The sequence below is a fragment of the Pelodiscus sinensis genome, chromosome 2, assembly GCF_052426305.1.
Source record: "Pelodiscus sinensis isolate ZL-2025 chromosome 2, ASM5242630v1, whole genome shotgun sequence".
NCBI lineage: Eukaryota > Metazoa > Chordata > Testudines > Trionychidae > Pelodiscus > Pelodiscus sinensis.
The window spans coordinates 114,787,222-114,814,091 of NC_143053.1; the positions used below are offsets into that span (position 1 = coordinate 114,787,222).

The window sequence follows — 26,870 nt, forward strand, 5'->3', positions numbered from 1 at the left end:
CAGTTTAGCACAAAAGTCTTTCTATATACTCACCAGAGTTTGTACAATGGCATGATTGGTGGCATTCATGTGTGCATTGAGAGGGAAAGAGCATTCTCCATCACAGTAGTTGGCTGCATAGCCCTTTGGTGCAATTATCCAATCCTTTGTTAGGAAATAAATAGAAAATATTTCAGTGTAATTAAAGTTACCTGTTTGAGTGTTGTAACAGATGGCCTACACCGGTAACAGTATGCTATTAGCTCTGACTAAACCTGTCAACTACTGGTGAAAAATTGGGTTGTAACAATTTGTCATGAAGTATCAGCTTTGCTTAGAAAATATTTTGATTAAAAAAGGGCATCACAGTACCCTTATACTTCCACTCTTGGGGCTGGGCTCTCTAGTTGGAACTGTAGGTAAGTCTACACTTACTAGGAGATTGCCACTGTGGCGCTCAGTGGTTCACTTTCAACCCTTGGGGGATTGATCTCACACTCATACTCCACTGGAACAATAATCGTAAGGGGAATCAACAGGAGAGTTTTTCCCGTTGACACCCACCTTGCCGCAGTGGAGAGCCTGTGCTGTTTGACCTAAGGTACATCAACCCCAGCCATACTATTCATCTAGCTGGAGTTGTGTACCTTTAGAGTGACATTGCCCCCTAACATAGACATGCATTACCTTCCATGATATACAGTATTCAGGGACTCTTGGTGAGTACAGTAAGTACAGCATCAAAAGAGTGAACAATGTATCTTGGGAGATTTCATCCAGCCAGAGAATACCCATAGAAAATGGGAGCATAAGGCACCCACACTACAAACATGCATGTGCTGCTGTGGTGTAATTTCTAATTTATGTATCTCAGGTTTTAACTGAAATACTTCAAAGTTATTTTTTCCCTGGAAAGCTTCCCACTGTCATCTTAGTTTTCACTGAAGCTCTGCACAAAAAGAAGAAATATTCTGACAGTCTGTATAATACTGTTGAGAAATCAGAGAGCACAAATACACCATAGAAGAGATGGTAGTAAAGCTGGAATTTTGAAATGGTGGTTTGTCATGTGAATGCAGTGAGGGGGAGGAGAGAGGGAAATTCTGGCCTTTCGAGGAAATATGGTTTGAAATCCAGAACTGCTGCTTTCTATCTTGATCCCTTTTGTTTAAGAACTTATCATTGTGTATTAAGTACACACAGCAATGCAGCATTTAAAATGCACCTCTTCACCAAATTTAAATGTACAAAGTTTGATTGTCCTGATCCATGTTTAAATGCAAATTGTGAGATTCCTCTTTTCCCTCCCTTCCCCCCCACAACTACAAGCTATTCTAAATAATCAATATCTACTTTAATTGAAGACATTGTACTGGGACTGCTGGTGGTGAGAGGGCAAAAAAAAAGCAGTTGCCCCAGGGCTCAGTGATTCAGGAGCTGCGGGGTGGGGGGAGAGGAGAGTGCTCCAATGCACTCTGGGCAGTGCTCAGGGCTGGCTGCCTCAGCCCCACCCTTTCCGGGAGCACTGAGCACCCTGCCATCTTACCCAGGGGCCTAGCAAATCTAGCCCCCCCTCCCCTTGGCAAGTAATTCCTTATCTAAAAAGGAGTTACAGGTATTGTGGAAGCTATCTGTTATAAAATTGACTGCATCCTGAATTGCCAAACATATATTTGCATTAAACTTAGGACTTAAGATTTACAATAAAAATAATTGATGCCCTCCTAAGTGTTACCTACATGAGAAGTTATCTGTAGGTATTAACCACTGGCTCATGCTTGATCATGGTGTATAGCCTTAGCTCCCACCAGCATGTGAAGAAACCACAAGCTTTCATTTTGAAAAGCAAGTATCTAGCCTCATGCTTGTGAAGAGACATTTTAAAACCAATATTTTGAGTATAATTGGGGCAATGGGAGAAAGGGCAGCCTCCATGACCCAGAGAAGAAGCTGTCTGATTTACATGCCCCCATAATTCAGAGTATTGTTGGGAGGTGGGAAGAGAAGGAACTTGAAGGCCCTGCTGTGCTCAACTCATCTGCTTTCCACTGCCACACCAGTGACTGCTGCTTCAGCTCATGTGAAAGACTAGGGCAAAGGACAGATATTCGTGCCACCCACCTGCAGTGCACAAGGCATTGGTAGCACTGCTCTTTGTATTATAGCCCCCTCAGCTGGTTTGAGCAGCAGTGAAAGTTAATGTTGACTTTTAAAATATATGGGGGTCGGGGTTAACAGGACAGTGAGATGAGCTAGTGGTTCAGGTTGGTTGCAGACTCAGTGCATTGCTTGATGCAGGGCATATGCTAAAGGTTTTCTGAATTTTTAAAGTAGAAGGGACTCAGAACAAGATGGCAGCCTCCAAAAGTATTTCTGGGTTACAATCTATTGCAACTTAAACCCTGACTATTAAATTGGCCAGCTTCCAAGGTGATGCATTGCCTGTTGTGGGACTAGGCTGGAATTGTGTGCAAACTGTGCTCCCAAGATGAGTGAACTTGTGTGTAGGGTTATACACGTTTGAACTGAATTACAGTCCCAAAGATTTTAGCTATTACTAACTAACCTTTGATTGACATTAATTCTTTACCTCTGTCACTAAAGTTCTCCAAAACTTCAAACAAAAGAGATTGTAGATTTCTCTAAAAAATAATTCTTTGAAAGGGTTCCAATTGAACATTTTGTGGCCCAGGAGTAGCACTGAAACTTATCTAGAATTTTGTAAGTCAATTTAAATCAACCTCGTTAAATGAGTACAAACCTACTTTTAAATCAGGTTTAAACCAGAGTGATAATTGCACTAATTTAATGAATAGCATGTTTTCATATGCATACTGGGTCTCAAATTACATCTACAGGCTTCATTACTGTCTTGCTGTCCAGCAACAAGATGGCTACATAATAAAATGTGAAAATTAAATATTTTAAGATGCATCCTTTGGGATCCATCTAACCCTAAAGTTATTAGTATTTATTTCTTCCCCCACCCGATGACTAGTTTTCATGTGGTGGCACAAGGGTCATTTTACAGTGTTCTACTATGTGTATTGGACTCAGTAGAATATTGTTTATATAATATTTCATAATGTCTAGTTTACCCAAAGAAACTTCACACACCTGCCATCCCAAGTCCTGGAAGCTAACAAAAAGCTCATGTTTTCGGCAAGATGTTTTTAGGTCACTGCTATTATAATCTGTTAGGAGAAAGAAAACAGCTCATTTAAAAAGTAAAATGGAGGCAATCATAATATTCTAAATAGCTGAGGGATATGTTTTTGCAGTTTATAGCATACTTCAAAAATTATTCAAGATCACACATTAGTTGCATCTATTATGATTTTGAATAGTATCCATCATATTTGTTTGCATATCCAGGACTGCTGTGCCACGAGACGACTGCTCTGACCTTGAACAAATACACTATGGCTAGCAAGCAGCAGAATCAAGTTTCCTCTTCTCCACTGTGTGTCTAAACCCAGACTTGATAGAGAGCATCCCTTTAGCTGAAATATTTTTGTTCCTATCCTGCTTTTGGTCTGAAAATAATTGTCTCAGCGATGGGATTCAGCCTACTCCCCAAACCTCACAATGCTCTTGTTAGGTTTCATCTAGGCCAGTGGTTTTCAAACTTTTTTTCCTCATGACCCAGTTGAAGAAAATTATTGATGCCTGCAACCCAACATAATTTGACTAGTGTGTGTGTGCCAGGGAGGGGCTGAGGATGAGTGCTTTAAGGTGCTGGAGAAAACTTTGGCTTTAGGGGTGTCCGGGTGGGGCAGAAAGGGCTTACCTTGAGCGCTCCCAGTCAGCAGTGCAGCAGGAGTACTAAGACAGGCTTCCTGCCTGTTCTGACATCGCAGATCATGCTATGCCCCAGAAGCAGCCAGTAGCAAGTTTCCAGCCAATGTGAGCGCAGAGCTAGTGCTCAGGGCAGAGTCAGGAGCAGTACACAGAGCCCTGTGCACTCTCTTCTCCTCTCCCTCCCCTAGACAAGCTGATACCCCTGCAGCAAGGAGACCCAGGGCCTGACATTCCACCATGCACTACTGGGTTGCCACCCACAGTTTGAAAACCTCTGATCTAGGCTCTAAGTGACATGATATTGAAATGACTTAATATTGAAGTTCCAATTGCTAATTTAAACTGTGGCTACTGAGTAACTGTGACACTGGTCTCCTAGCACAAGCTGTAGTAACACAATTTTGGCTACTTAGAGGAGGCTCAGAATGATTCTACAGAATACAAGTGTTGATTTCCAAGTGGAGTTTCACCATTTCTATTTAGTAAGAAGTGTTTTTCAGCTCATAAGCATATGCAACTGCAGCTCAAAAGAGAAAGGAGGAGTCAAGCACTGACAGAGAGGTCTTTCCCCTTCATCTTGCCAGCACAAATCCAGCCTTGGTTGGAAGCCACCGAAAGGCACCGCCCTCTAGGGTTGCCACATGGTTTCAACAAAAATACCGGACACACCTGACATTACATCACAATCTACAGTACATCTTATTTAGAAAATACCAGACATTTATATTTTCTCAATTTGTTTCCCAAACAGAAAGCTCAAATACTGGACTGTCCAGTTCAAAACCGGACACCTGGCAACCCTACCGCCCTCTGATGGCTGTTTGGCCCGACTGGCTAGGCATCCACATTACACCACTAGAAACTTCAGCAATGACAAAAACCAGATTGGACCAGGGAACCTCAACTAACCTTCTCATTTATGTTGGGACACTTTATGCTGCCCCAATTACCTAGGGGCACAGAGAGGTTTGGGTTCCAGCCCAGTTTGGGCAGCAGTATGGCTAATTCAACTGCCTGTTTTTAAAATTCAAGAGTCTGAATACTGAGCTGCTACTGCTTTCTCCTATGCCTACATGCAGCTTGGTTCAGGGGACAAAGATGATAAATAAGGTATATTTTCATCCTCGTGTAATTGCAGCCCCTAGAGGACTCTGGCCTTGGTATAAGCTAACACTGTACAAAAAAATACTATAAAGAGACAACTGCTGTCCCAAAGAGCTTATAATAGGCATGCCAGACAAAGGAAGGGCAGGGAAAGGAGTACTATTTCCCCCATTTTACAGTAACTGAGGCAAAAAGAAAGGGGTAACAATTTTAAAAAGTTATTTAGAAATTTCTGTCTTATGAACTTTAAATAAGACCAACTCCTAACTGCTTAAATTGCTTTTGACAATGAGACTTCAGAGAACATCTTCAAAAGTGCCTACGTGATATGTCCAAGGCCACATTGGCAGACCCAGGATTTGAAACAGGTTTTCTGAATACCTGTCCAGTGCCTTACCACTAACATGGCCCAAAGTCTAATGCAGCTTTCCAGGAACAGCCACTGAGATAGTAACTAAAATACTTTTCTGTTTCCTGGGCTCTGAATATGTTTTAAAAAATTACAAATGCAAATATTTATTCAAAAGAAAATCTAGAATACTAAAAGCCTTTCTGACTGACATTACTGCAATACAGCATTACAGGTGGGTCCTGTTAACACTGAGGCCTCAAAAACCCATGCACCTCAAAATAAACCTAGCCTCCTAACCACAGAGTTGTTTTTAGATGCAGTTTAGGTTTTAATGTGCAAGAGTTACATTTCAGGCATCCAATAGCTCCACTTCAATCACAAATGGAATCAACTTAGCAAAGTTTGTTACGTGCCTTCTGTAGAATAAACACACCCTTATTTCAGCAATACTTAATAGTGAAGACTGAGCTGAGGTTTCTATCCAAGTTTCCTCTTTTCCAATTAGACTCAGTGGAAAAGCTATGATGATGAAACCTTCCAAGAGCAAACTACTAACCACAAAATAGTTTTAAGTTAAGATGTTGTAAGGCGGAGGGAAAAGATGAAAGGGACTTTTAGATGGTTCTGGCACTCACATTACTTCATTTAAAACTTGAAACTGGGCTAGGTGTTATGGGTATACCTACATTACACAACTGTTAGCAACAAGGCTGTGTCGACAGAGCCCAGCCGCTAAAAGTCAGCATGTTTGAACACTGCTTGTCAGCACTTTCTTCAACAAAATACTTCTACCCCCCGAGTGCTTCTGACAACAAAACAGCGTTCACACTTGCCACAGCAAAACTTTATAATTCACTGGGGGAGGAAAGGATTAAGCACCCACAAACAACAAAATTCTGTCCATCAAGAGCAAGTCTGAAGATTTGAAGGGCATCCTCCCGTTAACAACAAGAGGGGCTAAGCACACGAAGGCCATGACATTTGTGGGTGGAAAGAAATTAGAATACACTCCTTCCTTTTGTTAAAAGCAGAGAAAGGAGGGGCTTATATCAAATGTAAAAAAGGTGGAGGGAAGCAAATGAAAGAATATGAATGAGAACAAAGGCTATGTTCAAGCAAGGGAGGGCAGAAGCAAGAAATGACAAAACCATTTCTCTGAGACACATGCCACCATGAATTTTCTCTCTTACTAGATGAGGTCATCACCACATGCTGCCTTACTTAATGCTTATAACCTCACCCCACTATGACCAGCAACACGTTATCTGATTCATACCCCTGAAACAACAAACCTCTGTCTGCAAACACCTATTGACGGATCTTCCCTCCCTCATCAAACCCCATTCTCTCTACAATGAAACCACCACAGCCCTTAGTTCCTATTTAAAATACCAGCACATTTAGTGTACGTCTAGACTATATGCCTCTGTCGCCAGAGGCATGTAGATTTGGCTATCAGACATAGTAAAATGAAGCGGCGATTTAAATAATCGCCGCTTCATTTAAATTTACATGGCTGCCGCGCTGAGCCGACAAACAGCTGATCAGCACGATAGTCTGGACGCACGGGTGTCGACATCAAAGGTATTTGTCGACCACCCAGGTAAACCTCATCCCAGAAGGCTTACCTGGGTGGTCGACAAATACCTTTGATGTCGACACCCGCGCGTCCAGACTATCACGCTGAGCCGACAAACAGCTGATCAGCTGTTTGTCGGCTCAGCGCGGCAGCCATGTAAATTTAAATGAAGCGGCGATTATTTAAATCGCCGCTTCATTTTACTATGTCTGGTAGCGTAATCTACATGCCTCTGGTGACAGAGGCATGTAGTCTAGACGTACCCCTAGAATTTGTATGGTTTGGGACTCACATTTTCATTCATTTCAACTTTCCTCTTGCCTTTCCCATCCTCTCTCATCTCCATAGTTTAGATTTATCTAATTTGCAGTGTAAGCACAACAGGGCAGGGACTGGTTCGTTTTTTATAGGATTTAAAACAGCAAACAAATGATAATGCTATAACTAGCATGACAAGATGTCCCAATTTTTAGGGACAGTCCCAATATGTAGGGCTTTGTCTTCTATGGGCACCTACTACTTTCCATTCCCAGTCCTGATCTACTCTCTGGGCACCCTATGTAAAACTTTTAATAGCTAGCAATTCTCAACTCATCACTGAATAGTGGCAGTTAAAGGCTGAATCAGGGGGCTGGAAGCACTAGACATACTGAGTGGGTCTTTTTCATGAGAGTCCACCCTCTTCCTTCTGAAGGCCCTGTAGCTAAAGCACAAAATTGGGAGTCATCAGATTGTGCCTTAAGTCTGCTGTGCGACCTATGCCCCAGTACCCATCAGTAAACGGAGGATTTCACCACTTACGTAACCATACCTTGCTGCAGGTTTTGAAGCTTGATGAATGGTTTCTAATGCTGTGAGAGTTTACCGGGAATACATGCTTGAAACACAGGAGTGATCTATTTCCTTCTTATGCCCCACAGCCACACATTACCAATTGCAGATGAGAAAGACAAGACTTCAAAACAGAGAGAGATCCACAGGTTTGGATAATTTAGGAAAGCTTCAAATAAATATCTAGGTGTTTGGACTGTTAGCTAAACAGGCCTCTTGGCCACAGTCTCCTCAAAACTTAGAAAGCCACGATAGGCTCCCTTCAGGTTTAGAGAGTGGTTTAATAATTAATGCCAACTCAGTACTTCCAATGTGCTGTATTTTATCACTTTGCAAGTTATTCTGTTGCAAATTGAAACTGAAGACACTAACTCTTCATTTAAAAATACCTTCCAATACAGCACTGTTGAGCAGCAGAGCCGAGTGGCTTGTTTGCACTAAATTCTCCCTTAGTTCAACCCTACGGAAGCTGAACACAAAGGCCAACTTTCTGCAAGCACAGATGTCTCTTTTAAAGCCTGACACTGACATTTTTGTTGTTTAGACGAGAGGGAGTATATAGTCTGATCCTAATGATCTTCCTCCTACGAATACTTATGCACCAATCTTAGATTTTCTATAACTTCTCCCACGTTAAGTGCCAGCAGAGAATATATAAATATTTACTGAGGTTAATCCTTCTAAGAATACTCTGGATGCTCCTAAGGTGCCAGTTCACTGGATTATTAATTGTCACTATGCTTCTAAATGGCTTTGATAGAGGTTTCCAGGCTGGCCTCTTTCTCATTGTTTGTCTTAGGTGATTTGCCCAGATAAAGCTGGTGTAAACTGATCATGCAGTTAATAATAACCCACTTAACATGAAAGCCATCTGCTTGGGTGGGATGAGAAAAGATGACAGGTTTAAGTACATGCACACACACACACACACAGATGAGAAGCAGAGAGGAGGTGAGAGAAGTGCAAGCTGCCCTCATTGTGCAAGGCCAATGTTGTTTTCTCCATGGCATGGTGCTTTCTCTCATACAGTCACCTCCAGTCTGACAACATAGAAGAATGTTATACTAACAGGAGACTCTAGTGCAAGGCAATCATGCTAGTCACAAAATGGCACATCTGTGCCATCCTGGAAATGCCTTGCTTTATTTGTCGTTTTCATTTAGTGCTGCATTAGGAATTAAGCCCAAAAATTCAGTTCTCGAACATGTATGTGTTTTCCTCCTGAAATGGAAAGGAGCTATGTGCTCCAAGGATGCTGCGCTGGAAATGCGATCCTTCAGGTTCTAATGTCCCCCACAGACACCTACCATGAGATCCACATGGTCTCTGTGCCTGAAACGAGATTGCCAAAAAGGGTGTCGTGTGGGTTAAATTCGAAGTGGGAACTGAAGGCAATAGCCAGGAAAGTCTTTCTGCATGACCATTTACAACCTCAGGAAGGTCTTAGGAGCTTATCTTACTAGAGATTCCCTATGCTGTTCTGTAAAAAGAGCAAAGAGACACTTTGTCCTGTGAAGATCCATTATGGAATAAAGTCATTCGGCCCCTTAGCAGACAGCAGAAACACAAGTATGTTTCTAACTGTCAACATAACTTCCCGTTAAAATTAGACATTCTGCATAATCTTTAGGAGTCAGAATTAAATATACCCACGTTAAGAATTAAATACACACTTATTCACCCAACCCCAGTGCATCCTCTCCTCAAGGACAGAACTTGAATCCAAGCATAGACTGATGTAGAATCTCACGTCAAATCAAATGCCCCTCTGTGTACGTTAGCACTTTCTCCCAAAAATTCACTTCTACTTTCTGGGTCAGGCAGAGCAGCTTTAGAATACAGGGGGGCTAACATGCTTGGGGAAAATGCACACACTTTGCTTATTGTGTTTAGGCTCTTACACTGTACCCATCACCTGGGTGCCTGAGCACCAGGTGCCGAGTCATGAACAATATACGAACATCAGAGAAAACACACTAAGGGCTTAATCCTGTAGTTGACAGCACTGAGACAGACTGCTGTCCCTGTATTGAACCCTATTGATTTCACTAGGGCTCATTGTCAGTCCACCAGTGCACGTCATGATCCAACCATTGCAGGACTGGAGCCTTGAGGAGTCAGAAGCATGTGACAATATCATATAGATTCCCCCAGAGTGCATAATAATTTTCAATTGAAACTGACAAGCCCCCAGCCAGTTGTGGGGGTAGGTAAGGGAAAAGGTGCAATCCACTACAAAGACACCAAATCGAACCTATTTAAGCCTGGGTTGTTGAATATATCAGCTTTACCAGACCTGGCAACTTATCAGCTGCCTTTTTTTAACACTGATCAGATGTTGCTCAAGGCTTGCCCTTCCTTTGCACCAGAAACCTGCGCTGGTGCTCCAGCCCTGCACCCCCACCCCACTCTTGCACTCACCCTCCCTCCCAAGATCTCCCACCCCACCTCACCTCGCACCTAGACCCCCTCCCCCACCTCCAGCCCACTCCTTGCATTCATTTTGTCATCATGAGTGGCTGGCTGGTGGTCTGCTAAAAGGTCTGTGTTGAGCTGGGTGGGCCGTGGGCCAAAAAGTTGGAGAATCACTGCTTCACTTGGACTAATATTCTGTTTATGTAAATAAAATTCTGCAGCTGCGTAAAGTCAGGCATCTAGGTGAACCAGGGGCCTTAGTTTGGTGAATTAACTCTTCTATTCTCCTCATAAGCCTTTCAAAGAGATTCATGTAACAGAGTTTGCAGAGGAAGAAAGTCTGAAACGACATGAGGTTCAATATGGTTGACAGACTTTAGAGTTTAACCTGCCAGAGCTACATTCTCCTTCCATACCCAGGGGAATTCTCCCAGTCTTATTGCATGTCAATACATGAGGAAAGTACAGAGGGGTGATTGCAAAGATGTTTCTTGTGAAACATCGCTTTTGAACCTTTCACTATTAAATCACAGGCCAAACCATAAAGCACTCCCTGTTCAGTCAATAGATTCTATCATCTTAACACAGACTAGTAAATCAACCATGGATTAGGGACAATAGACTAACAGTACTACATGGAGAGAATGCACTGGCTAATTTCTCTCTTTTTTTAAAGCAAGCCAACAAACATCATCTGAGTTTTAAATTTTCCCTTTAAAAAAAAATCCACAAAGGCCCAGCATTACCTTGTTGACTATTAGCCTGCCAAAACCCAGGTTTTAAGTAAAAGTTGGCTTTGAGCTAAAGTGCTCAAAAAAGCACTGGAAACCACAAAACGACTAGTTATTTTTTCCCTTTTGTCATTTTATAATCTGAGTGGTTATAGTCAGAAAAGTGATTATATAAAAATGGCCCCCTTTTGCCCAATACATCTGCTCCCTTAGGGGCTTTGAATCATATCTTCTGAGTTAAAAGTAATAAAAGCATGCTTTTGTCAGCCAGCTCTGCAGAGGTAATGGAAGTGAAAGTGGAGTCTATTCTGCCTCAAATGTCATCAGCACAAAATATCAGCCAATTTCCAAGTCTAGAATGAGACACTACACTTTATGGTTCAAATGTGCTGTACAAATATTAACAGCCCTCACATTATTACTGAAAGGCAATGAAATACCCAGCTGTATCTGAATATATTAATTATAGACTTTGTGCTAATGGCTGAGCCTACTGCTTTTAAAATCTAGAGAGAAGATGCACTTACTTCTGTTATTAGGAGCAAATTGAACAGAAGGGTAACTTAGTGAACAAATATGACACATACCTTTGCACACAGCCACTGAGGAACTAATGCTGATCCCAGTAGAGCTAAGTTCAGTAGCATTGGACATGGTTTCTTAAAGGGCATATAGCAGTGGTGGGCAAACTGTAGTCTGTGCACCCCCAATCTCACCTCCTCTCCCCCACACCTCTCACGCACTGGGGCCCCACACTTCCTACTCCTCCTCCTCCTTCCCAGTACTTTCAGAACACTATGAATCAGCTCTGGGAGAGTGAGGGAGGAGTGAGAATGGAGCATGAATCAGCTGATTCATGCATTCTGAAAGTGCTGGGAGGCAGAGGGAGAAGTAGCTAAGCGTGGGGCTCCAGTGTCCCAGTGTGCAAGAACGGTGTGGGAGAAATGGCAGAGAGGTGGGCCATGTGGCCCACTGAGATGAAGAAGAGCCACTCATGCAGCCCACACACTAGTTTGGTTGCCCAGCGCTGGCATACAGCCTTACAGCAATGCATGGTGTGAAGCTAGCACACAGCACGCAAGCTAGTTGTGACAATCAGGGCTGATGAAATGCCAGGATGTTAATGCACTCCTAAGACAGTGACGCCACACACACGCGCGTACACACACACACACACACACACACACACACACACACACACACACACACACACACACACACACACACTCTCCCACTCCCTCCAGAGCAGTTACGTCAAATGGGCTGAAGGCAGCTGGCTGAGAATGACCATGTTTTCACATTCTGAGATAAAGCATTCATAGTACCTAACCTGTATTCCTGTAAGGAAGCTTGCAGTCATAGTAGCTCAGCTTTTCACAGCAATTAGGCTTTGTTTAGAATTTCTCTCGTTATCTGTGTAACATAAACATTGCTTTTATTTAAGTAATTGGAACTGGCAGGGCAGGTTATTACACAAGGATGCTTATAATTTAGGGTGGGGGTGTACCGTGAGAAGGAAATTGACTTTTGACCTTAAGATAGGCAGAGGCAGGAGTGCACAGGCAAGGAAATTGTAATGCCCTTCCCTCAAACAACGCAGCTGCAAACCTGCCAGCCCTACGATTTCTCCCACAGTCTACAGACTTCCCCAGTTCTCCTACAGGCCTGCAAAGAAAACACCTGTCTATTAGGAAATCCCTGTCTGATGGGCTGAAGTAGAATAGGAGGAAAGTCAATCAGAACTCCTGTACATACTGCGGTATAGTCTAATTGTCATTAACTGTAACAATAATGGCAATCCCGCTGCAGGTCACCTTTTAGGAAGGGTGTACATGCTTCTTGGTTTCTAAAAGTTAACAAAGCATTTGGGTTTTTTCTACTAAATGAGCAGTGATATTCAGGAGTAAACGAGCTAATTGATCTCTTCTGGTCTTAAACTCTACTAATCTACAAATTACATTTTAAACACAAATTTTTGATTTTTCCAACTATCTTCAATGGGACAGCAAATGCTTTTCTCTCACACTTGTTCTTCAAACATTCCTGTATGACTTACAACTCATGCCAGTTAAAAGGTCGGCAAGACTGCATGTGTGCTCTAGGATGTTCAAGCTACATTTTTACAAAATGAACAAAACATCATTAACTGATGGAAAGACGAAGCTATATTGCAAAATTTTAAAAATAAAAAAATCAGCTCTGGTGAGATCTGAGATTAAATTTAAATCTATCAGCCCTGCCTTTGTATCTAACTAGTGTTTAAAAGGCACATTCCATCCCTCCATGCGCACCACTCGTTTTCCAAATGCAGAATCTAAGCGCATAATGCCTAGAAGTCTAGCCTAATAATGCGATTCTTGGGATAAAAATCACATTATGCAAATGTACTTTTTTCTGAATGAAAAAAAGAGAATTCATCATGGCTTCTTAGTCTGACCTGGACTAAAAATGCCCATACAGACTGGTGTAAATGGAAGTGTTTCAGTCCTTAGAGTTGTATCATAAATACTTGATATTTCATGCTTGGAGCATATTTCTAGGTAAATATTACTCTGCATCAGCTCCTAGGTCCAAAGGATTTGAGGTGAAATCAATTACACTAATTTAAATGAAGACAGGAAGTCCCTAGTAAAAGCAAATGATACATTAACATTCCTTTCTCAGGTTCCTGTAAATGTAGAATGCTCCTCTGTGCTTATTTTATTTTGGCTATGCCCCTTTTGTGCTTTTCACATACCAAAGCAAGTGAAAGATCTTAGAAAAGACAACTGATCTCCAGCAAATATAGATGTTGCGAAAATTACCTGTAATACTAGATACCCTGGAAACATCCTGAGACTGAGTGGAGCGGTTTCGATTCTGCTGTCTGCGCCTGCTTGTGGCTGATCGACTGGTCCGAACATGAACCTCGCTCACTTTGAAAAAGGCCACCATGAAAGGCTGCTTGTCGTAAGGACCATTTCGGCCAATCACGCCTGCTGCTCTAGGGTTTACATTGAGACCTTCAGATGGAACAATAAAATGGTGTTAAAAAGCAACACAATTATTGAATAGCTTTTGCTAACAACACAGACAGCTGCTCTCCCACAAGTAGCATTACCTTTTTGTCTCTTTCTTACCTCCTCCATTACAGCCTACTGTCTTCTTCATAACGTTCTCTAAGTTGGACTGTGAGCTCCTCGGAGTAGTGTTCTTTTGAATTCCTTTAACATCTCTAATATCAAATAATCCGATAGTACTTTATAGACTAACAAAACACGTAGATGGTATCATGAGCTTTCGTGGGCACAGTCCACTTCTTCAGATGACCTGAGTTTTGAGTTTAGGATGTGTACACCCAAAATAAACAGGGGAGAAGGAAGGGGGGAGAAGAGGGGGAAAAAAGGAAGGGGGCGGGAAATAAGAAGCAAAGGTATGTAAATATCAAAGGGAAAAATCAAACAGGTTTTCCCCTTGATATTTACATACCTCTGCTTCTTGTTTCCTGTCCCCTTCCTTTTTTTCCCCCCCTTCTCCACTCCTCCTTCTCCCCTATTTATTTTGCGTCTGGACATCCTAAACTCAAAACTCCGGTCATCTGAAGTAGTGGGCTGTGCCCACAAAAGCTCATGATACCTTCTACATGTTTTGTTAGTCTATAAAGTACTATCAGACTATTTGTTGTTTTTTCAGTTTATCCCGTATAGACTAACTCGGCTACCCCCTGAAGCGTCTGAACATCTCTAACGTGATGTATACACACAGGTATAATAAATACACGGTTAAAACCTAATTCTGTAGTCAAGTTAGTGATGCTGCTTCTGAGCCACTAAGAATGGGGACATTATGGAGAAAATCCTGGGGAAATTTGAGGAAAAAGAGGCTGAATACCTTTCCCATAAAGAGTAAGGGTAGAGTTATGCCAGTAACTCGTACACATAGGTGGACAGTAACACACTACTTTTCTTTTGCAAAAACAGACACTGGACAGTCTCTAATCTCTTGCTTGAGTTTTTAGATGAACTTGAAAGAGGATGAAGAAAATGGAAGGCAGACACCATTTCATGTTGGCATTCCACTCTTAGATTCTCCTAGGTCTCTTCCTTACTTCCTTCTTCTCACCACCCACCTCTCTTTTCCCAACTTTCAACGTTTCCACAGATTGTAGATGTTGTAGTTACTTGTGCAGCGCCCAGTCCCACATTCTGCAAAGCCAGTCCCACACCTGGAATCGTGGTTAGACTGCTACATTGGGAGTCTGAAACTCCTGGTTTCTTTCCCCAGGTGTGCTACTAACACTGTCATGCTGGACAAGCTGTGTTTGTGCACCAGTTTCTCTCTCTAAATTGGTAACCACAATACTTCCCTCTCCCAAAGTACTATTGCAAGGCTTAATCAAGATTTGTAATGTGGGTCACAATCCTTAGTGCTTTTCATTCATGTTAGTGAGAATTCTGCTGCTGCTTCTTTCTGGACACAATGCTTTCTATCAGCAATTGACAGAAAGCAGTGGATGAAACATTGGCTTCACTGGAGTCAATGGTAGCCTTGCTTTACCCTTTGATGTTTTTAGGGCCAGCTCAGTAGTAGGAGGGACTCTTGGATGGCAGAGGCAACAATTGCAAGAAGTCTATCATCAGTTTTAAAGCCACTGCACATTTTAAATATAGCCCTCTTTTTAAAAGGATTACACTGGAATATTTTTTCATGACTTTGAAAAATAAAGAAAAAAAAAACTTATTTGGCTGGCCTTTCAGAGGTGTTGTAGCGAACATCTACAAGCTAGGTCATTTGGAAAAGTAGCATTCCTATAGGCCATCTATGACTGGAGCTACACATGTAATACAGGCAGTCCCCGGGTTACGTACAAGATAGGGACTGTAGGTTTGTTCTTAAGTTGAATCTGTATGTAAGTTGGAACTGGCGTCCAGATTCAGCCGCTGCTCAAACTGATCAGTTTCAACAGCGGCTGAATCTGGATGCCAGTTCTGACTTACATACAGATTCAACTTAAGAACCCCAGGCATCCCCAAGTCAGCTGCTGCTGAAACTGATCAGCGGCTGATTCCAGGAAGCCCGGGGCAGGGGCTTCCTGTAGTCAGCCTCTGGTCAGTTTCAGCAGCGGCTGACTTGGGGACGCCTGGGGCAGAGCAGCTCTGCCCCAAGCGTCCTGATTCAGCCGCTGCTGAATCTGACCAGCAGTGGCTGAATCAGGACGCCTGGGGCAGAACAGCTGGGGTGCTGCCCGGTTGGTCCAATAGCGCCCAGAGCGGCGCTACGGGACCAACTGGCAGCGCCCCAGCTGCTGTACCACAGGTGTCCGGAGCAAAGCCACGGAGCACGGGGGCAGCGGGACAGCCCAGATGCGCCGTGGCTGTCCTGCTGCCCTCGGTCTCCGTGGCTTTGCTCTGCTTTGCTCCCCGTCCACCTGGTCTGCAGACCAGGGGAAAGGGGAGGGGAAAGCAGAGCCAAGCCACGGAGCACGCGATCAGCTGACAGCCTTGTCCGCTGCCCACGTGTTCCGCCGCTTTGCTTCCTCTCCCTGGTCTGCTGGAGACCAGGGAGAGGAACGGCCCCATTCGTAACTGCGGATCCGACATAAGTCGGATCCGCGTAACTCGGGGACTGCCTGTATATATAACAGAAAAAAATGGGTACTCAAAAGTATTTTAGAGTGATACAAAAAAGTCCAGACAAACACTAAGGAGGGTTCAAGTTTGTGCACTTGAATACATTGTTCATCTATCCCATCATAGTTGTGCCCATGGGTACATTACCAACACCATCATATTATGGTTGATGGGCTATCAACAATTTCCAATTAATAAAGACAATTGCCTGCCAGATGAATCAAGCAAGTTGAGCTGTAACCTACCATCTCTGGTCAGCACACTCAGCTGGAGTCCCATGTTATGTTGAGGGTTCATCACCCACATGTTGCTGGTGGCAGTGATGTCAAATTCCAACCAGCCTTCTTCTGAGGCCCACACTGCTCTGGTATCCAGCAAAAACAGATCAGAATCTCTGCAAGAGAGAACAGGAACAAGAGAGGGTCCTAGATTACCACACATGCTTCCATTATCACAGTAGTGGGAAGAGTTGAAATTACATCATTGCTCATATATTACTATAATTTCACCAGGAAAAGACATGTGCTTCTGCACATCAAGTTCAAAATGTTACCAAAATGTAGCTGTTTTCTATGCTTGTGGAACCCAGACCAGCTACAGAAAGGCTAATATGTAGGGCAATGTGTTAGTAACTTGATTTTAAGCCTCTCTTAGTGAGGCATGGGTGTAAACATAGGTGCGGGAACTATAAGTGTGGGGGGTGCTGCAGTACCCCCAAGTTCAAGCTAGATCTTCCTGCTCTGCCACCCTGGGGTTCTGCTTCTGGCTCTGTGCCTGCTCCAAGCTCCTGTGGCACGGAGGTGGCATGGACAGGGTAAGGGGTCTGTCTTTCAGCATCCCACTATTAAAAATGTGTTCCCATGCCACTAGGTATAAATTGAGTCTAGACTGTACAGTGGCCAAAAGTTATTCCCATTTCTGTCTGTTTCCTAATATTTATCCCTATTTATCTAAAAGGGTTATAATTCTTGTGTGAGATGAGCCAATATTGCAGCATTAATTTGAATATTTGACACCAATCTTAACACTTTTTTTGTGCACAAACACATTGTAATTAACATCAACTTAAGGGATATGAAAAAAAAAAACCCAACAGGTTACCTGTCCCCCTTATCCCATCAAAGGTTAATTACGAAAAAAGTTTTGTTTGAGTTACTTTTTATTTTTGGCCAAATGGTGTGTCATATTGCCCAGTAGTTTGCTTTACATGAGATCACACATGGAAAAATAAGCATGTCAGTATATTAGGGCTCTTAGTGTAGCTAATTTTTATAGAGGAAAGGCTTTGCTCCTCCCTCTGGTAGTAACCACACTCTGTGGTTGACTCAGCAGCCTTTTCCACAGGAGTCTTTGCATCCTCTCTTCCAATGTGAAAAGTGTTTCATGGGGAATTCTCTGACCTTCACCTTTAGCAGCAGCAAGTGGTGGGGCTGGTTAGATGCTATAGGCTTTGGAAACTATATGGTTGCAAGATTTGAGCTTCACTGGGCATGATGTATATCCTGGAGCACCACTACTCCGGAGGGATTAACTGCTGAATCAGGCTTTTCAATCCAACTATTCAGAAATAAATAGGCTTACAGACTAGTCAATAGACCTGCATCATTTTTTTAAAACTGTCAAAAAGAGTTTCCTCTAAAAATTCCCACGATTTTCCAACCATCATCACTATTCCACTATTCCACTGCTCCTTGGTACAGGTTTATGAAGCCAACTATAAAAGTAGTATTCCACAGATATTATAGGGGACACTTACAGAAGCACCTATTGTTAAAGGAAGCCAGATACTTGCCATAAGAAGCCCTGTTTTCAGTTGTTGTAATTTTACCAAAATAACTGCTTGTGATATTTTATTCTTCAGGGGAAAAAAAACTTTAGTTGTTTCCAGGAACAAAATTAGGAGAAAATGTTTTCCTCACATTAAAAAAAATGTTTCCAACCATTTTATAAAGAAGCTCTAGCACTCCATGATTTGGAGTAGGGATTTGAAATTTGGCAGAGGCCTTCTGTAAACAGGGATGTGCCTTTTGCAATCCCTGTGAAAATTTACCAAAATTTATCCATGCTCAGTAAAAAGACTCAGTTTGGCAGCTAAATTCTCTGAAGATTCTATATGCATCAAAGATGATCCAGCCCTATAGCAATATAACTGGTTGTATGGCACCCCCACAGAGGATGCGCCATCATACAGCTACACTGCAGAGCAGAACTTTCCCTGCAATTGCTCCTCCTGCCAGCTGGAGGCATCTGTAGTGCTAGATCTCAGAACTACACACAGCCTCTCCTGTGCTTTCAGGCTCCCCTATTGGTATTCAGGCAGCACGGAGAAGAACATCTAACTGAACCGCAGAAGGGTGAGGAATGAGACCGCGTGAGAAAGGGAAAAGCTGGAGTGGTATGTTTGGGGAGGATGGGCAAAAAGAAAAGAGGTGTTTAACCACTAGAGAACACTCCCCTCCAGAAACCAGTATTGAGCCCAGGATTTCAAACTCTCAGCATTATTCTGATGTCTGAAAATATCTGTGAACCCCATTGGCACAATATGGAGAGACAGAAATAAGCAAGAGGTTGTTTGAGCAAGCTACCTATGACCTGAGAGCTGAAATATCTACAGCACAGATTCAAGACAGACAGAATCTGACTATCACTGATGCTCAGGGTTCCATGCACAAACTTATCTTCATTCAAGGATACCCTGTGGTCTCCTGCAAACAGAGGAGAGAGGACTTCTTAATTTAGTATATAGAAGTGAAATTCCAATACCATAATGAACCATTTCTTAACACTTAGTTAAACTGTCCCTGGTGTTTTATATCCAGAAACAGTTTTCTTCTTCTGCATTTACACTGTGCTTACTATCACTGTGATATCTGAAAACCTAATCAAGATTTTAATCATACATAACTACTTTGAGTATTCAGTAATGTTTGTGCAGCACATTAAATGTGTACAACACTTTACAAGTGATGGGTTTGTATTATTATGGTGAAGTAAATAAAAGGGGGAAACTGAGACAGTGAGGGGAAGTGATTTCTCAAGACTACACAGCAAGCTGACTGAAGAAAGGAGAATCTGAAATTCCTCACTTAACTAGGAGTTTATTCCTCTAGACCAGGGGGTGGCGAACCTAAGGGCCGGGGGCCAAATGTGGCCCCAGCATTGCCTGGATCTGGCCCCTGAGCTTTCGGGCCTTCCTCAGCATTAGGGGAGCCCATGCTGGCACTCCAGCCCCCCTGCTGCCTTCCTGCAGCCCCTGACCCCCAACTGATTTTTCTGTGGGTCAGCAGCCCCTGACCCAAAAAAGGTTCCCCGCCCCTGCTCAAGACCTCACTATATGGGTGTAACTCAAGTCACACTTAAGTAAATGGGAGTATTTCCAAGGCTTCCAATTGACTTTGGAGCAGGCTCTGTGAGAATTAAGGTTAATACAATTTCAAGTGGCTGAAAGAAACACAGTCTAGGGAAGAAGTTTGTGTGAATCACATTTTATATATAAAATCTCTCTCACACACACACACACACACACACACACACGTACGTACGTTCTTAACACCAGCATCCTAGCCATGTAGCCAGGGCATTTATGGAAGGAATAATTTGCATCTAGGTATGGAACCTTACCTTAATTAAATATTTCTTTAGCTAAAAGTCTCAACAAACCTTTCAACAAAATGTCTGTGGGTAGTTAAATAATTAAGATGAATTAACAAACGTTAATTAACTTATATGTTAGTCAAGTAGTTAATCTTTGTTACTACAGTTTGTGAAATTTCCAGATTAAAATAATTTCTCTCTGTCCTGAGATCATGTTATAACATGGAATTTTGCCACAGGAAAAACACCAATGCTATAAAAAGCTACATTTTACGAAATACATGTTGGAGAAAGGTTTTCTATTTTCCCACCATTCCTCTTTCTCCTGCCTCCCTCTCTTCCATTAGATAGAAGTTTTCCCAAGAACGCAGTGAGAATAAACAGAGCTCTCTCCTTCAGATGACTAAATTAAAGACCTCTTATTTTAATTACAGATGAGGAACAACATTTCTGGCTCAGTTTCAAAGCTCGCAATTACACAGGTGTTTAAAGGATTGTTACGCATTGACAGCCATTTACTGAGGCTTTAGTTACTATAAGTCTCTAAAACTTTCTTCAGCTGAACATTTTTGTTTACTTTTCTTCAAAGGCAAGTTGACATAATAGTCTAGACTGCATAACGTCAACCTCAAAGGAGATTTTTGCACAGAAATGTGGGGGTTTTACTGCTTTAAAAAAAATAATATCAATTCCAAATAAACAAAAATGTATCGCACTCAATCTACAGTTTACACTACTTCAGATCTCCAGAAAATTTATTTTAAGTGATGCATTATCAAAATCTTTTCATCTGAACTAACCTGAATAGAATGAAAAATTGTACTCACCAAAAATGTAGTATTACACAGTTTTTGAAAGTACAACCTAGCAGAACTGTAAGTCAAATTCTTTCAGTGTGTTATTTTTAGTTCTGCCTAGATAAAAATCTTAAAGAGTTTACTGATATGCAAAATATATCGATTAAACTGTGTGAAGAACATGATGAATGCAAAGATGTATTATAGAATATTAGCAACTTTGCGTTTCTAAAGCATCTTTATTCAATGCATTACAAAGTACCTCACAAAAGTTAGGAAATTAGAAGAGAATCCCAGTGCCCATGAAGAACCAAAACAAAAATAAAATCCACCTATGGGCTATATTTGGCTACTGAGTCTCTCCATGTGGAACTCTTTGGAGGATCAAGTCCTTAATCCTCACAACTCTGACAAGTATGTATTATAGTACTACAGGCAGTCCCCGACTTACGCAGATCCGACTTATGTCGGATCCGCACTTACGAACGGGGTTTTTCTCGCCCCGGAGCTCACGGGCGGCGGGTCGCCACCCGTGTCCTTCGGGGCGAGAAAAGCTTCTCCCGGTCTCCCTGGTCTGCTGGGGGGGTCCAGCAAAGCCGCTGGACCCCTGCAGCAGACCAGGGACACCCGAGCAAAGCCGCCGCCTGGGCAGCTTTGCTCGTTTGCCCGGGAGCAAAGCCGCCCAGGCAGCGGGACCCCCGCCACCTGGGTGGCTTTGCTTGGGTGTCCCTGGTCTGCTGCGGAGGTCCAGAAAAGCCGCTGGACCCCCCCAGAAGACCAGGGACACCCGAGCAAAGCCGCCGCCTGGGACCCCTCCCAGCAGACCAGGGAGACAGGAGCAAAGGCGCACAGGCGGCATCCCGCCGCCTGTGTGGCTTTGCTCGGGGGCAAAGGAGCAAAGCCACACGGGTGGTGGGGTCCCTCCGCCTGTGCGGCTTTGCTCGGGTCTCCCTGGTCTGCTGGGGGGGGAGGGGGCGCAACTAGTGTGCCCCCCCCCCCAGCAGACCAGGCTTTTGTTGCGGTACGCCTCGGGTAGAGCAGCTGGGGTGCTGCCGGGTTGGTCCTGTGGGAACCTACCGGGCAGTGCCCCAGCTGTTCTGTCCCAGGCTCCAGATTCAGCAGCTTTTGAAACTGATCAGGCTGATTTCAGGAAGCTGGGGGCAAAGCAACTCTGCCTCCGGCTTCCTGTAGTCAGCCCCTGGTCAGTTTCAGTGGCAGCAACTGAATCTGGAGCCAGTTTCGACTTTCATACAAATTCAACTTAAGAACAAACCTATAGTCCCTATCTTGTACGTAACCCGGGGACTGCCTGTACTTCCATTTTACAAATGGGTAAACTGTGGGGAAAAAATTGCCCAAGCTCACATAAATAGTCTGTTTCCTGACTCCAAGTTCAGCACTTTAATCACAAGACCAATCTACTCTAAATAGACCATGTTATATCTCAGAATTCAGTTTTTTCACCAATAGGATTTTTCATTGTCCTTAAAAAGGGGACAAAAAAGTTACTGAAATTTTCTTCAGATTTTGGAGGAAAAGGTAATAATCTACAGGAGTGAACATTTATCTGGTAAATTTACAGAGAACAATTTTAACATCTAAACTGCTTTATCCACCCACTCTTATCCTTACCTCCCACTCAGAAGTAAGTATATGCATCTGATATACAAATCTGGCCGTAAGCTTCAAACAGGTTGACGTTAGCTTTGACATTAGTTTTGAACGAGCCAGTTCTAATCCAGTGAGGGGACAGTTATTTTCTAAACTATAAAATAGACTGCTTTCAAATCAATTTTTCCTTAAGATTAGAAACTCAGTATTTGTATAAATATCCTGTTGCAAAGAGAAAGACATCACTAACAGTAACTGACAACTAAAAATACAGTAATGACAGTTTCAACCCCTTTATGGAATTACATTCTGTTACAGAAAAGCACATCATATAAATGGGAAAAGCAAAGAACACACCCCCACCTCAATTTTATCATGTGGTAGGAATCTTTCTACGCACATTAAGTGACAATATTTCATTCGTGATATAAATCAAATTGTTTAATAAACATTGGCCATTAAGGCACCATATCCTTCCTTTGATCTTCATCTCAAGCCACTGCTTCACTTAAAAAAATAGATTAGCAGTTTGGACAGTGTAGGAGTGTTTTAAAGTCTGTATTAACAGGATATTTACACTTGAAAACATAATAATCATCCCAACCAAGGGCTGAAATCTTTGCTCAACCACAAACCCCCTCAGTCCTCCCACTCGCAACCGAACACCTTGAGAGAGAAAGCAAGAAAGTTGGAGTGAAAAAACAGACATAATGGCCTGTTTCCAGAAAGAAATCTATTTCTTCCTTTCACTTTTAACGATTAACCCACTTCTAAATTGTGTCAAAACTCAGATTCTCTCTTCTTCTTCCACAAACTCAATATATATTTTATTCACATATAGGGAGAGAGTTTGGAACACAAATGTAAATAAGATTGAATTCTATTCTGTTCTGCATCAGCATTGCATTACTGCAGTCTACCACGTTTTGAGAAGTAGACTATACCGAACATGGTCACAAGAACTTGAAAGTCAGTGAGACTTTGTCCCCTAAATCCCTATGAGGCTTTAGACAATCTCTCTTATTTAGTATATTTTAAAAATGAATGCCCTTTTGCTGAAACAACCCAGGAACATAGAATCATAGAATCATAGGACTGGAAGGGACCTCGAGAGGTCATCGAGTCCAGCCCCCCGCCCTCAAGGCAGGGCCAAGCTCCGTCTACATCCCTGACAGATGTCTATCTAACCTGTTCTTAAATATCTCCAGAGATGGAGATTCCACCACCTCCCTTGGCAATTTATTCCAATATTTGACCACCCTGACAATTAGGAATTTTTTCCTAATGTCCAATCTAAACCTCCCATTACTCCTTGTCCTGTCCTCAGAAACCAAGAGGAACAAATTTTCTCCTTCCTCCTTGTGACGCCCTTTTAGATATTTGAAAACCGCGATCATGTCCCCCCTTAATCTTCTTTTTTCCAAACTAAACAAGCCCAGTTCATGAAGCCTGGCTTCATAGGTCATGTTCTCTAGACCTTTAATCATTCTTGTCGCTCTTCTCTGTACCCTTTCCAATTTCTCCACATCTTTCTTGAAATGTGGCGCCCAGAACTGGACACAGTACCCCAGCTGAGGCCTAACTAGTGCAGAATAGAGCGGCAGAGTGACTTCACGAGTTTTGCTTACAACACACCTGTTGATACAACCTAGAATCATATTTGCTTTTTTTGCAACAGCATCACACTGTTGACTCATATTCAACTTGTGGTCCACTATGACCCCTAGATCCCTTTCCGCCATGCTCCTTCCTAGACAGTCGCTTCCCATCTTGTATGTATGGAACTGATTGTTCCTTCCTAAGTGGAGCACTTCTCATTTCTCTTTATTAAACTTCATCCTGTTTACCTCTGACCATTTCTCTAAACAGGAGACAAAACAATACAGGTTAAGCCCAAAGCACAGAGACCTCGGTGAAGGGTCAGAATCTGGGCCCAACATAGACAACCACAGCAGGAACAAAGGAGAGACCAAAAGGAATACAGGCAGGGTATCTAATGATCATAGATGTCTGTAAACTATTCCCCATATTTCTTGCATTAAACAGGAAAAGTAAGTGAATAATCACAATTATAGCATAACTGGTATCATGGCTTGTGGGGAGAATTCACATGACTGGAATAATGGCATGGAAGCGTACAGCTTGTTCAGGAAGGGCAGGCAAGGGGGTAAGTGAGGAGGGTGTAACACGTTCATTGGCAGAGATCCTCTTGAGACTGTCACTCTATGTGCTGAAATACCACTGAGCTTGCCTACTTGTTCTGCAGGGCACCCTACCACCCTGTCCTACTATGCCAGACCTGTCAGTCTCTTCCCACATTGTCACAGAGCTGGGATCACAGACCCCAGCAGAGAAATGCAGACACTGAGCTCAGCTCAGTTGAAAGGACTTGCCACAGCACCTAGGTGCACAGCCCTAGTGGCACTTCCCAGAACACCAGACAAATCCGTCTTATGCTACATAAAGTTTTATATAGAGCAAGCTCATAAAACATTCTCCCCCTTTATTAATGAAAGCAATATGCGCAGCAGTTTTCATCCCCAGGTAATAATTATTTACACTGGGTTTATTAACAAACAAAAAAAGTCATGTTATAAAGTATAAACAATAGGATTTATGTGGTCATAAGAGATAGCAGACAGATCAAGTAAGCTACTGAGCAAAATAAAACAACATACACCAACTAAATCTCATACTCTAAAAAACTTATTAAATGAAATTTCTTACCCTAACAGTAGCTCTAATTACCTTTACTCACAAACTGGAAATCCTCCCAGCTTGGGCCTGATCCTTCCCGCTCTTCAGTCTTAGTTGTCCTGGGTGGAAAGCAAAGGTGTGCTGGCATATGGCAGCAGGCCCCATTGTTTGGCTTTCACTTTTATATAGATTTTGTCCAAGGCGGGAATCCTTAGTGTTCAGTTCAAACTTTTCTCACCTTCAGTGGAAAAGGACAATGCCCATGATGGGTCCCAGCATCAGGAGAGCTAAAAAAATACATCCTGTGGGGACTCTGAGCCCCTCCCTCTGGCTGATTCATAGGGGAAAAACAAACCTATTCATAGATCATCGTCCTTATCCATGAGTCATCAAATTTCTGTAGTACCCTTAACAGCCCTCACTTAGCATGTCCATATTAGTTAAACAGGTTTATATTTCGTATTTCTAATTCCAAATACAGGGATGATGCATACACATAAACAGAATATACACAGTCAGATATGTTACTTTTCTAATGATATGTTACACGAAGTATTTAGCATAAAGCACGTTCCAGTTATTTCATATTCATAAGCATATTTCCATAAAGAATATGGACTGCAGTGTCACACAGGCATTGTCTCATATATTAAGGATGTATACATGAGGTTGAGATAAAAGTGGGAGGCAGAGCTTTTGAAAGTCTCTGGGTAAGTATAAAAGGGATCAAAACAAAGGTAATATCATGACAGGGTTTCCACCATGAGCCACGTAACCAGGAAGTGGTAGTGGAGGAGGGTTATTATAGATATATTTAAAAAAAATTAACAAAATCATCCAAAACACAGGAGTTGGTAGTGATGGGAGACTTCAACTACCCAGACTTCTTTTAGGAAAATAACGCAAATCACAGATTATCCAACAAGTCCCTAGAATATATTGGAGACAAGTTTTTATTGCAGAAGATGAAGAGAGAGACTAGGGGAAAGGCTGTTCTAGATTTCATACTGACAAACAGGCAGGAACTAGGGATGTAAGCACTAGTCGAGTCAATACTTTACTAGTCGTTCTCCCCCACCCCTTGCTGCCTCTATCAGAAGTACCAAGGGGGCAGGGTGGAGCAGGAGCCAGTGCGGGGGGGAGCCGGCTTAAAAGCCAGTTTCTCCCAGCACCATCTCTAACAGAGTCACAGCAGGGACCAGGTGCAAGCAGGGAATTAGCTATCCTGGCTGGCACCTGGTTCCAGACGCTGCGCCTCTGCTTTTTAAATGTTGTAAGAGCCAGGCAGATGTCCACTTTTCACGGGTGTGGCAAAATTTCTCGTGGTCCCATAAAGTTTATTTACAGCCATCAGTCCTGGCTCGCAGTGTTCTGTGCTGTTATTTAGTTCTAATATACCACTACATGTCTTCTAAGGGCCCAGTAAGCAGTGGAAGTGTTGGTAATACTGCTAGACAATAGTGACTTTCCCTCGTCTGGAAAATTCTCTAGTTCAGAACGAGTCTGATCCCAAGGGTGCCGGATTAGAGAGGTTCAACCTGTATTTACGGATCCATAGAGTAACAAGAAATAATTTTTAAAATATACTAAAAGCAAAGAGAAGACCAAGAACAAGGTAGGCACACTACATAAGAAGGGGGGAAAGACTAACAGAAAATGCAGGAACAGCCAAGACATTAAATGCCTTTTTTGTTACTTTAATTTATTTTGTGATTGGATGATTAACATAAATGGGGTAAGAGCTGAGGGTAAAATAGATTCAGAAAAGTT

At 42.6% G+C, this 26,870-nt stretch overlaps 1 protein-coding gene across 1 annotated transcript in view; it reads right to left on the bottom strand.

Annotated features, from left to right (window-relative positions):
• The window catches only part of BMP6 (bone morphogenetic protein 6), a 137,823-nt gene that overhangs the window by 3,048 nt on the left and 107,905 nt on the right, over positions 1 to 26,870 (bottom strand). Inside the window, exons 3-6 of the mRNA XM_075921280.2 lie at positions 16,647 to 16,795; positions 13,597 to 13,794; positions 3,097 to 3,173; positions 34 to 144 (exon numbers count right to left, since the gene is read on the bottom strand). Of these exons, the coding sequence (XP_075777395.1) occupies positions 34 to 144; positions 3,097 to 3,173; positions 13,597 to 13,794; positions 16,647 to 16,795 (535 nt within the window). The remainder of the gene's footprint in view (positions 1 to 33; positions 145 to 3,096; positions 3,174 to 13,596; positions 13,795 to 16,646; positions 16,796 to 26,870) is intronic.